This window comes from Rhinocladiella mackenziei (assembly GCF_000835555.1).
Source record: "Rhinocladiella mackenziei CBS 650.93 unplaced genomic scaffold supercont1.6, whole genome shotgun sequence".
Classification (NCBI taxonomy): Eukaryota; Fungi; Ascomycota; class Eurotiomycetes; order Chaetothyriales; family Herpotrichiellaceae; genus Rhinocladiella; species Rhinocladiella mackenziei.
The window spans coordinates 1825164-1840704 of NW_013550599.1; the positions used below are offsets into that span (position 1 = coordinate 1825164).

Sequence of the window (15541 nt, forward strand, 5' to 3'; positions counted from 1 at the left end):
CTGGGGAGAGACTAGTGAAGCACAGAGGCTCCATCAACGGTTCGGAGACGAAGCCGAATTGCGTCTAGACCGGAAGATTGAGAGAAAGTCAAAATATGGTGATCGAGAAAGAGCAGAAGCCCAAAGGATCAAGGCGAAAAGTATTTCAATAAATGAGGGTGCGCTGAGTATCGATGAAAGAGAGAGAAGAGGACCTCGGAAGAAGCAGCAGAGGTCCCTTGTCGCCAGGTACAGCAGGGCGCAGGCGAACCTGGCGACATGATGCCTCAAGTACCAAATTCTCCATCAGATCCCCTGTCCATCCTCGTCCGCTAATGCACCTCAAAGCGTATCACTTCTTCTTTTGCTCCACGGTTGTCTCCCTCATCGCCCAACCAGTTCTTCTTTCTCGCCCAGAACTGGCTGTGCTACTGTTGCAATCACTTCCAGTTCCTTTGTGAGAAAGGCAACCGAATAGTACGGTAACAATGGCCAAAGGATGCCTCTCTGGCCTCCGGTTGGATTATGGGCCCTGCTCACAACCTCAAGATTGTTTTCGTTCCGTTCCTTTGGCACTTCCGTTTCCTATGTTCTAGCTGCTATCTGTTCTCCCTGTCTTCTTGGGGTGCATTCTTTATGATCGTCTGTTCCTCGATTGAATATGCGCCAAACTGCGCGATGAGTTGACCAATCCAACAGCCTCTCAAACCCCTCATCTTTCACATCAAACTGTGATGGATCTCTCATCGCTTGTTCGTGCTGGTATGTTATCACCCTGTGGGGGAAGTCCCGGTCTCATTCCACATCTAGTCATCGCGGCTTTTGAAGATGCCACGAAACTCGTCCGGCGCATTCGCGATCACAGAGAAGATACCAGTGGCGGACAACTACCTGAAGAGCCTACCCGCGACCTCCTGGAATCTCTCGCTCTGGGACCCGTCATTGTTCGTGGTCATTACGAACATGACCTCAAGCGATTTGGAGAACAATACGCCTGTGGGGACATACAAGCCAGGGAACAGATGAAAGATGTCTTGATCAATCTACAAATGACCCTGATCATCACTCTTCGAACCGTGTACATGGATGATATGGAACTTGATTTCCATGCTCTCCAAACGGCGTCCGATGATTGTCGAGCCAATGCTGGAGTGTGTCTGGGACAATGGTCTCAGCGACTATCCGACGCCGTGAAAGCACAGGCTTTCTACCCTCCAAATACCCCCTATCCCTCTGGCTCCGCTTTGATACCACCCATCTCGCCATCCCTGGGTTATTCAAGTAGCCGAAGCACGCAGTCTTCCTCCGCTTTTCCGGGTCCGCGGACTCCTGATACCGTGGCTGAACAATTCGGCAATCTAAATATCTCGCCCCCGACGCGGCCCCCGTATATCGACCGAAAGATGTCGACCAGTTCTGGAGGTTCTCAAGAGCTCCATCAACGTCAGTCTATCGTGTTGCCTCGGCCAGCGGCCGAATTCCGTATTACTGCACCTCCGGTTGGAGTCCATCGAATTGAAGAATCCGACTCAATCAGTATGCGGCGGAGGTCATCCCAAGCTCTTGCACCTGACGACATCATCTGGTCAATGTTTCCTCAACCAGGTGGTCAACCCATTTTGCCTGCAGCATCCGCCCGACAAGATACTGATCGAGAATCGTACGTATCTTCTGGGAAGAAGAGTCAATCGTATTCGTCCCCAGATATCCCCAGAGCTTCAAGTGGTCATCACAGTCAGAACTCGAGAGATCGATATGGACCAGATGATTATGGTGAATCAAATGGCAGAACGGACACCCGGCAGAACAGTTATGGTACAATTTACGACATGTACCGGCCAACGACACCGGAACGGCAAGCTTCAACTTCATATCCACAACGAGTCCAGGCCTCTGGTCCTATGGATCATATCCGTTATCTGCAGGGAAACAGTCGAGCTCCTCGACCGCAACCGAAATCTGCCTCGATGAATACCTCAAAGAAGACGAAACTTGTCCGAGAAGAACATCACCGTCCGGTTCGTGCACAAACGGACTCGAGAGAGTATCAGTCGCGCCCATCAGAGCCATCTCATCAACTTCTTCCTTCCCCTCCGGTGCCGAACTCTTATTCTCCCTCCCGATCTCACGCCATTGCTGCTAAACACCTGTCTCCCGCATCTATCGATTCGTCCGATCGAGCGCCTTCGATTCGGACCGTTGCCTCTTCTACTCCCTCGGTCAATCCTCCCATAAATACGGGGCCACTCACACTGCCCACGGACAAGAATCTCCTCGGATTTTGTAAAGGTGCGTTCCGTCTCCAAGCCGGTCTAGAGCGGAAAGCATTTTCGGTTGCGAATCGTCCGGCTGGGTTTGCAAGCATGATCACATACTGGAAATGCGAGAAGTGCAATTTTGAAGGTCCCATGTATAGCTCCGTCAATCTTTTTGAAGGCAAAAAGAAAGGAAAACCAGAGCGGTTATTTGATCCCAAAGTCAGGACTTCCGAAAGTGGCGGAATACGATATCGATGGACATTCCTGGCTAGATGTCATGTTGCACTCAAAGGGATGGTTCCCAGCGATACCCCGGCAGCTCGCGAGGGCAGCTTCGGCAGTTTCGGATGTATTTTCTGTTGTGCGGAAGGGAAGAACCGAGGCTGGCTCGATGCATGGTCAAACGCCAGTGTCAGATCCGGCAATACAGCAATTAAAGTCGATGGAACGAATCGATCGACGCCGATCTTTGGTAATGTGACGAGCTTTATGGAGCATTTGGAGACTCTGCATCGGAAACAGGACGGGTGGCCGAATGCGGAGATGATTGGGAGATTCAGAGTTGTGGTTGGAACGTTTGCAGCTTCAGAGGATAATGGTTGGGAGGTAAACTTTGTGCCATATTAAGGGTTGGTGGAGATCATGATGGAATGAGAGAAACTGGACTTGAGGACAGGAAAGCGGTGATGATGGGATGAATTGAGCTGGGTCTGGACCAGGCATGAACACAATGGAATGAAAGAGAAGAGTGGAACACTGAACGTTGGTCTTGGGCGTATAAATCAAATTCGCATAGCGTACTGTAGTCTCAAATACCCCGGAGTTGGACATATATTTATCTTATTGTAGAGAAAGTTTCCCAGTTCGAGCTGAAGGTTACACATATAATGAACAAAATATTACACACGGTATGAGGGTATGGATCTAGATTGATTCCCAGACATTTTGCTCCCATCATACCTGTCCTTAGATCGGTAGACAGAACTGCCTTGGACCATTCGTAATGCAATGCTATGCCATTGTTATATATCATTGGATCATTCATCCATTTGCCACTGATACTCCATTTCCTCATTGCGACCCCTTCGCGCACGAGCCTGGAACCACTCTTTCTCGAATCCGTTCCCTCGATCGACACCGTCCCACCGCCACCCAGGCAGTATACCGTACCTATTCGGCGGTGCGGGCCCTTTATATACCTTTGACTTCTTCGCAGCAGATGGGTTCTGAGCTCCATGTTTGCTTCTGCTGGCGGGAGTCATGGCGACAGACTCGGCTGCTTCTGTTTTCTTCTGCGCCATATACGCGGCCATCGGATCATCCCAGCGCATGCGCCCGCGAAGTTCTTCATTCATTTCTTCATCATCCACGCCGCGCGCGAGTGTAAGGAACCTGGCGTCTTCCAACTGCTGTTTGCGGGCTTCTCTTTCGCGCCGCTGGACATCGCCCATGGCCTCCTCGCGGGCCTGACGTTCCGTGCGCTCTGCCTCGGCAGCTGCGGCGCGGGCTTCGGCGCGTTTCATTGAGATGTCGATTCGTCGACCGGTGGCGTCGCGATAGATTGTTTCTTCTTCATGTGGAGTCTCTTTCGATTTGGATTTTTGTTTTCGCTCCCGCCGCGTCTCGAGATCGCGTTCACGCTGTTCTCGTTCGATCAGAGCTGCCGTGTCGGCCGCCGTTTGTAGGCCTGCTCGAGCGCCAGATTGCATGCGCGGACTGCCGCCGGCCTCCTCGGGCGCAATATCGATGATAGCAGGGGCGTCTTCGTCTTCCAGCTGGCGACGGCGGAGACGGGCTTCCTGTTCGGCTTCCGCGAGGACACGGTCCGCTTCTGCTTCTGCCTCTGCATCGTCTTCGCCAGAAGTAGTATTTTTTGCTCCTTCTTCGGTGTTTGAGGTCTCTCGACCTGTGGATGTAGATCTAGCATTTGAAATGACCTTCCATCCAGATCCGCCTTTTTTCTTCCTGAACTCGGCCGATTTCACGCCCGTTTCGAACGTAGGCACGTCAAGACCATCACCGTCTTCGTCGTTTCTCCTTCGCACCGAGCTTCCCCGTAGGGACAGTTCGTCATCGTCGTCCGCGACAATCAGTCCACCGCTTGCGTCGGGATCTTTGTTCTTCCGCCGCTTTTTCTTCGGCCGTGTCGAGTCTTGGAAGTCACCGGTAGATGTATATTGTTGGGAGTCAGAGGCAGCAGAGGCGGTAAGGTAGTTCTTCGCCAGGTAGGCCGCGAGGTTTGCCCTGGACATGCTGCAGTTTGGATGGCCTTCTGCGCGAGGTCAGGGTGCTGGAGGCTGGAGGAGCGGATGAGTCGATCGGGTCGCATTGGAACAAGACTCAACACTAAGAGGAAATTCGGGCGTCAAGAACTAGACACATTGGTGTATTATACGTCTGCCAAAAGTTGTACGTTGACGAGGCAGTTCGAGACTTGAAGTAATGATTACCACTGGCATCCGCCAATCACATAACAGCATTACTATGCCAGTGTGATATGTGGCGACGCCAAGGCTTGTAAAGATCCTGGAAGCTTCGAAAGTAACTTATATAGTCTAACGGTCCGTTGGACCCCTTCGAAATAGGACAAGTCCTCCGTAAAATCACACCAGCCCATCGATGCTGTCAGTCTTTCCTGGCCTACTACCTGTGGCTCTATTTGGATGGCTGACCAGGGCCAGTCTTGATCGCGCTCATTACAAGCCCCTGTCCTTCAATCAAATAATAAAGAGTCCTCGGTGTAGCTACCCGAGGGGCAGAAGACACAGTTTGATGCCGCAGCCTCGTGTCTCAAGTCTCGAGGAATTCCTTTGTTGTTGTGTTTGGCCTAGGCCTTGGTAGATTGATAGGGCTTACGAGGTAGGTTTGGAGCTCGCCTGATAATACGCTTGAGGCTGGCAGAAGATGGGATAACGAGTCGTCTCTCGGAATGGGGAAGCGCCCTGTGAGGCGCCGGCAGGTATTAGCAGACCACCTCCGTAACGACGATATATTGCTGCCGTGTTTCTCTCATGTTAACCAATCCTCCTATTCCCATTGCTATTGCGTTCTTCTTGATCTCCTCCTGCCAAAGGACACATCTCCTGGGAACTTTGCTCATGAACGGTGGCTGGTTTGCTGAGATCCGTCCCTTGGTCTATCTTCAGGTGCTGTCGAAGGTTCGTGATTGCTAATGCGAAATCGTGAGGGTCACGACTCAAGTGCACAAACAATCCAAACCTCCTTTCTTTCAGAGCAGAGCGTCCGCGGGAAGCCTTGAGCACCATCCAAAGCACAGGTACCAGCACGGGCTATGACAGAAAATTAGCAGGGCTCAAATAGATGTCTGTCACTGAAGAGGGATGTCGTACCACCAGATAGTAGCGGAACCACTCAGAAGTAGATGCTCCGCGACCCCACCAGGGGGAGGTCGAGAGTGCAAAGAATATTGAAAAACTCATGGTAAGACCAAATATTGACAGCCCAGGCTGCAAAGGGATTGGAGACAGATTCAGTAGTGTTGCAAAACCTCGCGTATCCAAGTCCCTACTCCATCGATTCAACCACGGATTTTTAGCGAGATACTCGGAATTCTGGAACTGTTTCAGCCTGGAGAACTCATGAGCCGCTAAGCAAACGTGAAGGGCACGGAATTCGACTTGCCAGATCCAGTACCGCAGATAAGCCAGACATTGGCACCCCCAGACGAAGATAACACAGACATTTCCGTTGACCACGAAGAATTCCAGTAGCTAAAGGAGGGAGTCAGTCACATATGAATGGGAGCTGGATTGGGCTCACTTCGTGGGCAGTTTCTGAGGAGGAGATTTGTGAGAATGGGAGCCAAGTGCCGAAAGCACAGAGGCTAATCCAAACACTCCATTTTGGAACCCCTTTGTCAGTTACATACTCCATTTTTTCTACCACCCAGAGGTTACTCAAGCCATATAGTCGAGCCGTTCCACGCCTCAAATGGTGAGCGAAACCATACATGGCGCGTGAAGCTATATATACGGTCGTGTTTGCCGCACTTAGGGCGCAATATATCATGATACCATTGAGAGCGTTTCCAACCGTATACTCTTTCACTGATCTGGCTGCTTCGACGGCAAAGAAGGAGGTCATTTTTCGCCCATCCTCGGTGGTAGACCTAAGCAAGCCAACAAGATAGCTCGTATCTTTGCACATGCTTGAGGCAACAGCGCTGAGAAGATAGATCAAGACAGTGACGTAGGCGATGCTTTGAGAGGCCAAACGCAGGTCAGCCGTCCGATACGCTTCGAAGGTGGTAACGGCAACGGATTCGACGCCAATGAAACTGAAAGATACATAATTGACAGCAAGGCTGGCGGCATAGTGTGTTAGTGCAAGTTGACCGAAATTGTCAAGATCGCCCACTTACAACAACGCGCCTCCCGATGCACCTTGCTCATTCTCGGAACCAAGTCTCCATTTAAACCAATTACCGGACTCCACATCTGCGGTGAGTTTCAGATACGGTGATGGCTCCAAAAAGGCTGGAAGGACATATATACCTACCTTTGCCAGCTTCTACAACGCTGTAGGGTTAGCCTAGCTTGACATTGTCATGGAGGACTCACGTTTCCCGGCCAGAAAGCACAGGATCATGATCGTTGCGATCATGGAGCATATCTTCAAAAAGCCTCCTGCAGTTTCAAGATTGGCATACCACTTGCGTTCGTCAACCCTAGCATAAAACTCCGCTGCGTAGCGTAACCAACGCACCTTGACATTCTTGAGGTTTACGAAGACAATAAGAATAGGAGCGAAGACGTAGAAAATGAATATCTTTGCCAGGAGATTGTCTGTGTAAGCACCTAGGTAGCTCGCAGCAGTGGCCAGTTGAAGAGCCAGAAAAGAAGAGAATGCAAACCTGGACAGTGTTAATGGAAGGAAGCTGTTGCCGGCATCACAAGTGTCTAGGCATACCAATACGCGACTCCGGCACAAATTGCAAGCTCAGGGTCGACGAATTCGTGAACATATTCGACAAGAGGGTTAACACATGGGAAAAGTTGGCTCATTTCGCTAAGGCATTCCATCAAAGCGATGGCCGTTAGCCCAACAATACCCACGGCTATGATCAGGTTCCCTCGTCCTGCTGTTGCAATTACGGAGCCATAGTCGGTGAAAACTCCCGTTCCAATCACAGTAGTAATACTTAGGAACTAGGATATGTGAGTTTGGTACGAAAGTGAGCTCACTATCACACTCACAAATATCTGCCAGCTCCGCAAAACCTGTCTGGAAACAGTGAGTGTCAGCGACCACATAGCCTACTAGATGTGTGATAAGGAGCATACTTGAGATAGTGGGGTCCTGTCAGATTGTCCATTTTCACGACCTGACTCTCAGATCAGATTATTTCTGCTGATCTCACACTTGCAAGATTCCTCTTCTGCTCTGTCTATTATCAAGTTATCGAGCGAGGGACAACAGATAAATCGAGCTTCCAAAAACCTTAGGGAAACAGTTGGGCAGCGAAGCAGACCTGTTAGGTTGCCACGTCGCGGTCGAAATTTATCGTTGACATGTGAGACATGAGCCCCTTAACTAGGATAATACGGAGAGGCGTCGAGTTATCTGACAGGAGGCAGAAATCACGAAAACTCCCTTTTCGTAAATTCATTGGACGCCTCCCTCGCGTATCTTGGCGAGACAGGCGGTATGGATGAGGCTGTCATTTGGGCGGAAAGTTTCGTCGCTGTCTTGCGCTGCTTAGCGGTTGCCTTACATCTCGGCCGCCCTGATGTATCACTGAAAAGATACTATCCCGTACCAGTTGAGGAGATACGTGTTATCTTTGCATGCTTGACGGATGCGGACTACAAGCTTCAAAAAAAGAAAACAAAGTCAGCCTTGCGGAGGGTATGAGCGGGAATGTCTCGGGAGAGCGAGTCGGGAGAGCGAGTTTCGAACAACAGTGAGTGGGTCTAGAGCTGTCTAAGCACCAATTGAGCCTAGTTGTGCGAGAGTTGTCCGGTGGATGGCGAGGTACCTGGAAAACCCCCCCGAAACCCTAGTAAAATCGCCCAAATCAAGGTGCCAAAACATCAAAATTGAGGTACTGACACACCTGTGGCATTTGCGGGCTCTCTCACGGCGCCTACCGATTCGCACTCCTGAAAGACCCCGACCGCGTCGATCGCCCTCTCCTGAGGCTTCGCCAATCGAGATTCCGGCATCTACAGCACCTCCAGCACTGGCCGGGATAAGAGGCAAGAGAGTGCGCCCTCACACTACGAGATACAACCAGGAAAAAGAGCAGGGATTCATTCAAGACTCACAAGAGGCTCACAGAGCATCAAGAAGGTTCGGAAGGGGTTCGACAGCGACGTCAAGAGGCGGCAGGGAGCCCACAGAGGCGATAGAAGTGACAACATGGTCAGAAGGTAGAAGGGCGGGCTGCACGAGCGATAGAAAACCTTCAGAGACAACAGAGACGCTCTGATCACGCAACAACGCCAAAAGAAGCACCAAAAGGGCCAACTATGCGAGCGAGGCAAAGTGGATGGAAAGGTACCTGAAAACCCCCCATTTTACTAGGGATTTGAGGTACCGCGCCATCCACCGGACAACGCTCGCACAACTAGGTTCAATTGTGCTTAGACAGCTCCAGACCCACTCGCTGTTGTTCGAAACTCGCTCTCCCGACTCGCTCTCCCGAGGCAATCCCGTATGAGCCTCCCAACCTAACCCTGTTGTTACTGGCTTTGGCCAAGACATGGCCTCCAAGAACCTAGCGAGCCTCAAAAGAAGTATCGAAAAGTTCATGTACTTGAGTGACGATGGTGATCGCCAGTTCATTACGGTAGAGCGACTGGGACATGTTTGGCCGCCGAATGATGACAATGGACTACGCCCGTTTCTAGCTTCAGAGAATGGGACACCGCATTCGCCTGAGCATATCCGGAGCAATTTCATTGTCATTTTGTCGATATTGGTTTATATCCGGCCCAAGCTGGCATTTGTCCAAAATGCTTTGGCCCGCTTCATTGAAGCAGGATGTACCGACGATCACCTTCCATTGCACGAAGAACACAAAGTTGAGAAAATTCTCGGGCCCCTGAGCTCTCGAGAAAATGATGTCATCAAAATCTTTTACAAGACTCAATTCATCTTCAAGCCGATCATCATCCGGGATACGAGGGCTGCGACAGAGACCATTCTCGAACTATCCCATAAAAGCCGGTGGCCATTCCTTGAGGATCATGAGATTGCTCGAGGCAGCTATGGCACCGTCTCTCGTGCAACTGTTGCAAAAGGCTGTTTTCAGGAGACCAATCCATCCGAGTCCGAAATAGGAAATCTCAAGGTCGGTCTCCCGTACAATCTTGAATTCATCTCGAGTCTAAACTTTCACAGGATACCTATGATATTGCTTACAAGAAATTCTGCCGTGAGAAAGACGGCCGGCGGGAACTCAAACGTCTCAACTATCTGAAAGAGTCGATTGTCGAACAGAAACGAATAACTGTTCACCACGCAGCATTCCTGAAGGACAACGCAATGTACTTGTTTCTGCCCTACACCCCACTTGGAGATCTTGATGTTTTCCTGAGTGAAGGGAGGAGGAAGTTGGACAATACACTATCTACCGACGAACCTTTGTATAACTTTCAGCACGAATTCAGCAACTTTTCAAGCTTAGATCTGTTCACCGAACTCGGGCACCTGGCTTCTGCTCTGGCATTTCTCCACGGTGGACTGCAAGACAAAGGCTTACAAACTTATTGTGTTCACAGAGACTTTCGCCCACGCAATATCCTCGTCTTTCCTGGAGGCCTTGTTGGACATTGGAAGATAACAGACTTTGGAATCAGTACCTTCAAAATTGGGACCAGCGATCACGACACGTCTACTGAAACGATAGGTGATATAGCACGACAAGTGGCCCTTGGTTCAACCGGACAAGATCCAGGGCCAAACGAGTATCGTGCACCAGAACTTTCAAACAAAGAGACACCAAGGCCTCCGACCTGCGCATCAGACATTTGGTCGTTCGGGGCTATTGCGAGTGATGTTTTGGCTTTTGCATTGGGTCATCATCGATCGCAACATGGGGCAGAAATGGTTACCTCTGCCCGCCATGAACGAACATCCCCAAACCAGAGTCACACTGCAGAATTCAACATTACCGATGATTTGTTTTATGAACAGCGTATCTCAAAATCTACAGATGGCCGTGAGATCGCATTCCGGCTAAAACCCAGCTTTATCAGATGGTTGAAGAAGGTCACCGACAGTGATCCTAACGATGCCGCAGGATTTAGAACTTGTACGGCTATCATCCGTCAGACACTGAAGGTAGCTCCCGACCATCGTAAATCACTTGAATGGGCCAGGACTAGACTCGGAGAACTGTGGCAAAAGCGGATTCATGAGTCTGAGGACCTACAACACCTAGACTTCGGAACGCAATTTACAGATGAAGAAAATTTTGTACCTTTTTGGACAATTCCAAGCGATCAGACTCAAATACCGGATGATCCTGCGACCGGATCTCCAGCAACGCATCTTGTACCACCGAAGGTCACCGATCTTGACACGTCCCCAGATCAAGCTGAGCCCAGAAAAGCATCCAAGATGTCCCAGGTGTGTGATTGGGTCTGGGGACGGATAAGAAAGAATTTCCAGACATTTGCTCTCTCTCCGAGTGGAGAACGGGCGTGTTTTGTTGTAATGGACGGGGAACAAACAAGACTAGAAGTGTTTGACGTTGTTGTAAGTGAACGCCAGTCACAATCATCAGGAACCCTGTCGGAGATACAAAAAATAGAAATGCCTCCGGGTCTCAAATGGACTGATCTGCACATCGCCGGCCAATACATCACAGTGAGGTGCGAGTCGACGGCGGAAAGAAAGGTAAGCGATCATCCTTCTGCGCCTGGCTCGTTGGGATTATTGATCTGATCGCATGTCTATCAAAGTTCTACATTTACGATATTGGTCGACCTGGACATTCGGAAACTTCGCGATCGACATTCACTGGAGACGGAAACGTGATACCTAGCAAATATGGAATTTTTGCATTGTGGGACCTCGAAAATTTACAAATCCGTACTTTGTAAGTGTAAGAAAATTGCTTCAAAGTTCGGCACTAATGGTCTCTAAGAGATGCCACCTCTCAGCCTGAGAAGATATATTCGAAGAAGGAGGGTGATGGCAACATACGTGCTGCAGCATTCAGCGTCGATGGCGGCGCATTGCATCTGTGGACCGATCAGTCATTGCGTGTCTGGTACCTTCAAAACGGGAGTGGAGTCTGTTTAAAAGGCAAGTGGCCGCTTCAATCGGTACGTTATATCACTATGCTGTTGTTCGACAACCAATTCATACCACATAGAAACTTTCCCGCGGAGACCGAGATATTTTACTTCCGTGTGGCCCAGAATCAACGTGCCTGTTTCAACCTAATACGGATCGCTGGAGAACAATACTAAACAAAACAGACAACTGGTCTTGTACTGCTAAAGATAGACACTTTGTCTTTGTCTTCAGCGGCTCGAAAGAAAGCAAATGGAACGTTGGCACTGTAGATTTAGAGGGCACGCCTTTGAAGCTCCCCGTCCCCAATCTCCCGCTGAGGAAGAAATCGACTACGATCAAGGAAGCAAAAGTTGCACTCTTTGAAACCCACAATTCAGACGCCATTCCTCCACGGATTGTGCTCTGCAACGCAAACAAGGAGATAGAAATTGTGGACTTGGATGAATTGCATACTTAATATATCGCCCTGCGAGGCCGCCGGTACCCGTCAAAATTATGGAATAGTTTGGCCATTGTGTGGAACACAGAAACGCATACACACAGAGTCTTATCAACTGCAAAGAGCCAGGCAATTACGTGGCTGAGATATGACAGGTCACCATCCAATCGACTTATGCATGGAAAAAGAAAAAAAAAAAACACCATCATTTAAGGAGCACGTCCAGGAGACTTGATCTATTCCACGAAGCTTAATGGCATCACATCTGCAATTTCTCGAATTTCCACCAAAGGTCACTTATCATTGCCCTGACAATGGTTGAGACGAAAATCCGTCAAGAAGATGCCAAATACTTTGTGGAAGCCCACCAATTGGAGCGATTCTTGGTCCGGAGCTTTGGAAGGGGCATAGACTTCAAAATTACGGTAGTTTCGTCCACCTCCTGACTCTCGATTCCTTCCTTTGAGGACACATCCGCCTGACAATTACGACTAAAGCTCAAGCAAGGTCGCTGGAAGTTTGACGCCCCAGAGGCTGTGGACAGGGTAAGTCAGAATTGAATTGACGGTTGCTATCCGGCTAATTCGTTGTATGTAGACTACTATCCGGCAAGTTCGCAGCTCAAACTGTGATGCCCAACGTCTAAGTCCTCGCAGAGCTTGGATTGAGGAGCTCCAGAGGGAGAACGAGCAGGCTCAAAAGATCACGGTCTGAGAGCAGATTGGGACAGTGTAACTACGGGGGCTAGGCCTGGAAGGGGGAGGGGGTTTGATCGGTTTGAGGATTGTATGCACACTTATCAGAAGACAAGAATAACTTGCCACTGTACTGTATGTGTATCGCTTACATGTCCCCGTGCCTACGAGAGTTCTTAACCGGTGAGCTTTGGACTGCATTAGCCATGGAGACCTGGCGCCAATGAAGAAACACTGCCCGAAACCCCAGAGAAAGGGAGGGGGGGTGGTAAGGCTGGAATCTGTCCAGGGCGTCTGTGACGGTAGCGAAGGGTCACCAGGCATGCCTTTTGATCTTTATGGATGTCCAATATCTCCTTTTTTTTTTTTTTTTTTTTTTTTCGTTTTTCTTTTGAGAGCACCAAGCTCGCGCACGTGGAGGGGCCCGGCGAGATGCTCGGCAAACGTCTCCAAGGCTCCTATGCGGATAACAATTCTGATACCTTATTCTCGCCTTCATGGAGTAGTCGACTGGGCAAGGCCTTTGGCAAAGACTTGCAGATCTTGTTCTTTGATGGCTTCCGTTCCGCAATGTCCCGTATGTTATCTGCAGACAAGGAAATTGGCAGGAGGGCTGACATTTTCCCAGCCGGTGTCTCTCGGTGGAGACAGCAAGAATGCTACGTCTGGTCCGGGGTACAAGAACTCCTGGAAAAAGGGGCACCGCCAGATGTGCGTATCATGTAAGTGGACAATTACATTGGGGGAAATGAGGTGCTGAGCGAGCGGAGCTCCATCCACTCCAGCGGCTGTGTGCAGCCTCTTCACATCAGAGCTCCGATGATGCACCAAATCCTGGAAAGATATCATGTTGCCGAAGACTTCCTCACCGTTCTCGAGTCAATCGGTGACGCACCACAGCTCTCGAGAGCCGGGTTGGACGGCGCGTTTCGCAAATCCGCAGATGGACAGTCAAGTTCGCGCTTCCTACGTTTTCGACAACTACATCTTCCGAGCTAATGCCTACCAGGTATCTGCTCCTATCGAATACAATATCCAGAACTCAATCAACGTTCACCACATGTCCCGTTCTCGTTGAGACATACCGGCGTCTACCATCAACGGAACACGAATTCAAAACCGTTTGACCTGTTCATCCTCCTCCACCCCATACATAACAGTCCTTTGGAGACTTCTTTGAGATCATTAGCGACCCCGAATCCTAATGACCAGTCCCAGCTCGCCCGATGCCTTCAACAGGACGTGTCGTTTCTCCATGCATACATACTCGAGCTTTACATGGTCAATTGGAAGGATTATCTCCATCATCTAAACGAGCACTTCGTATCGCAGGTGTGTCTTTCTTTCCACGTGCCTTGCTTCCTATCATGAAAAGAAACTAATATTCAATTCTTTAGAACGACGAAATCGAGACCTTTGATGTGAACTCGGCTAGCTTTACGCAAGGGTTGGTCCCAGCCCAAGGATTGAGACATTTGTACGACTGCGCCGTCATTGCGAGAATCCTGTGCGTAGCCAATGTTTCAATCGTTGAATCATTAGCCAGTCACTTTCCTGAAGCTGCTGGGTCGAACCGGCAACCCATCTACGTGATCGAACGTGAGGACTGCGACCGACTTGATAAGTGTCAACAAGGCTTTGCCATGCTTCAAGACCGAGTCAACAACACCAATGGACTGGTAAGTAGCCCGCTCCTCCCAAATACAACTCAAGGTCGGTAGTCGACCGAATCGCGAAATCTCTGACCAAGTTTTCTATCAAGCTTGAGTATGCTGTGAACTTCCGCAATCAAGAGATCTCGGCAAAAATCAACGAGACGCTCAGAAACGACAGCCAGACCGTCCGGATCATTACTATCCTATCCCTGATATTCCTCCCTGGCAGCTTCACTGCGGTAAGTTGTGCGATATTCCTTCAGCGTAAAAGACTCGTCATTGACAGGCTTTAACTCTTCACTGTCTCTCAGACCTTGTACGGTATGAACTTCTTCGAATTCAGCCCTACTTCCAATGGCCTCGTGCTAGGGTCGAACTTTTGGATTTTTGTCGCCACTTGGCTTCCCGTAACGTTCCTGACTCTGTGCATCTACATGGCGGTGAAGTGGAGGACAGACAACGTACACGCTGAGGCTCAAGCACGAACTTCACTCAACCTCTCCTTCCGTGCCCAAAGTTGGAGAAGAAAAAGGGGCCCCGGTGTGATGGACTACGCCAGCGGCGTATAAAACTTGGACATGATTGACCTGGCCGTGGGCCATTCTTGCCAAATCTCCCTAGGCGCTGGTACCGGATGGAGATTAGATGATTCAGCAAACTCTTGTCATTCCCTTACTCTCAGCATGTTCTTTGATGATTGCCGCTTCCTACCGGAAGCAGGCCGTGGCCAGTGCCTCTAGGCTATGCACCTATGCCAGATCCCCTCTGATCCAGAATCTGCGTCTATAAAGGAACGGAAAACGGGCTGGATGGCCTCAACCACGTTGTCATTGTATTTTATGTGGTCATTTTCCCAAGTCTTCTGGGGCTGCTTACAGACACAAAGTGACTCCAGCATAGCCCCGTACCTAACAACTCCGGCATCCTGTTCATCGGAAGCCTCCTAGTAGCGTCTCGACCGGAGGCAAATGCAATTGTACTCTGAGGAGGCGGATTTAAAAGCGGGTAAGTCTAGGCGAACTCCCACGTGACTCCCGCGAAGCGCTTCCGTTAGCACCAAGCGCAGCTTGGCTGTCGTCATTGTTGTTTCGACCGGGTACGCGCGTCGCATGCTACGAGCTAGAAGCTCATATCTGGTTGCTATAATTATCGCACCATCCTACTCGATTGATGACAATCATGCAGTTGAGAAGTTATAGAGTCAATTACTGTCTGCTGCCGCCCTTGAATTCTGAGTCCTGATTC

The 15541-nt window shown here is 49.9% G+C and overlaps 5 protein-coding genes across 5 annotated transcripts; 3 read left to right on the plus strand and 2 right to left on the minus strand.

Annotated features, from left to right (window-relative positions):
• Positions 1-713: 713 nt before the first annotated feature.
• On the plus strand, positions 714-2864 carry Z518_08454 (uncharacterized protein; the record flags this gene model as incomplete). Its single annotated transcript, XM_013414195.1, has 2 exons — positions 714-741; positions 790-2864. The coding sequence occupies 2 exons, from the start codon at positions 714-716 to the stop codon at positions 2862-2864; spliced, it is 2103 nt and encodes a 700-aa protein (XP_013269649.1).
• Positions 2865-3274: 410 nt separating this feature from the next.
• Positions 3275-4489, minus strand: Z518_08455 (uncharacterized protein; the record flags this gene model as incomplete). Its single annotated transcript, XM_013414196.1, has 1 exon — positions 3275-4489. The coding sequence occupies one exon, from the start codon at positions 4487-4489 to the stop codon at positions 3275-3277; it is 1215 nt and encodes a 404-aa protein (XP_013269650.1).
• Positions 4490-5251: 762 nt separating this feature from the next.
• Z518_08456 (uncharacterized protein) lies at positions 5252-7572 on the minus strand (the record flags this gene model as incomplete). Its single annotated transcript, XM_013414197.1, has 7 exons — positions 5252-5527; positions 5588-5968; positions 6018-6613; positions 6818-7110; positions 7167-7405; positions 7454-7481; positions 7541-7572. The coding sequence occupies 7 exons, from the start codon at positions 7570-7572 to the stop codon at positions 5252-5254; spliced, it is 1845 nt and encodes a 614-aa protein (XP_013269651.1).
• A 1389-nt stretch (positions 7573-8961) lies between these two features.
• Positions 8962-11964, plus strand: Z518_08457 (uncharacterized protein; the record flags this gene model as incomplete). The annotated part of the gene is made up of 5 exons (XM_013414198.1): positions 8962-9552; positions 9603-11102; positions 11168-11304; positions 11353-11533; positions 11584-11964. 5 exons carry the CDS (start codon positions 8962-8964, stop codon positions 11962-11964), a joined length of 2790 nt encoding a protein of 929 aa, XP_013269652.1.
• Positions 11965-13073: 1109 nt separating this feature from the next.
• On the plus strand, positions 13074-14865 carry Z518_08458 (uncharacterized protein; the record flags this gene model as incomplete). The annotated part of the gene is made up of 7 exons (XM_013414199.1): positions 13074-13218; positions 13270-13363; positions 13412-13596; positions 13651-13973; positions 14039-14320; positions 14404-14535; positions 14608-14865. The coding sequence occupies 7 exons, from the start codon at positions 13074-13076 to the stop codon at positions 14863-14865; spliced, it is 1419 nt and encodes a 472-aa protein (XP_013269653.1).
• Positions 14866-15541: the final 676 nt, after the last annotated feature.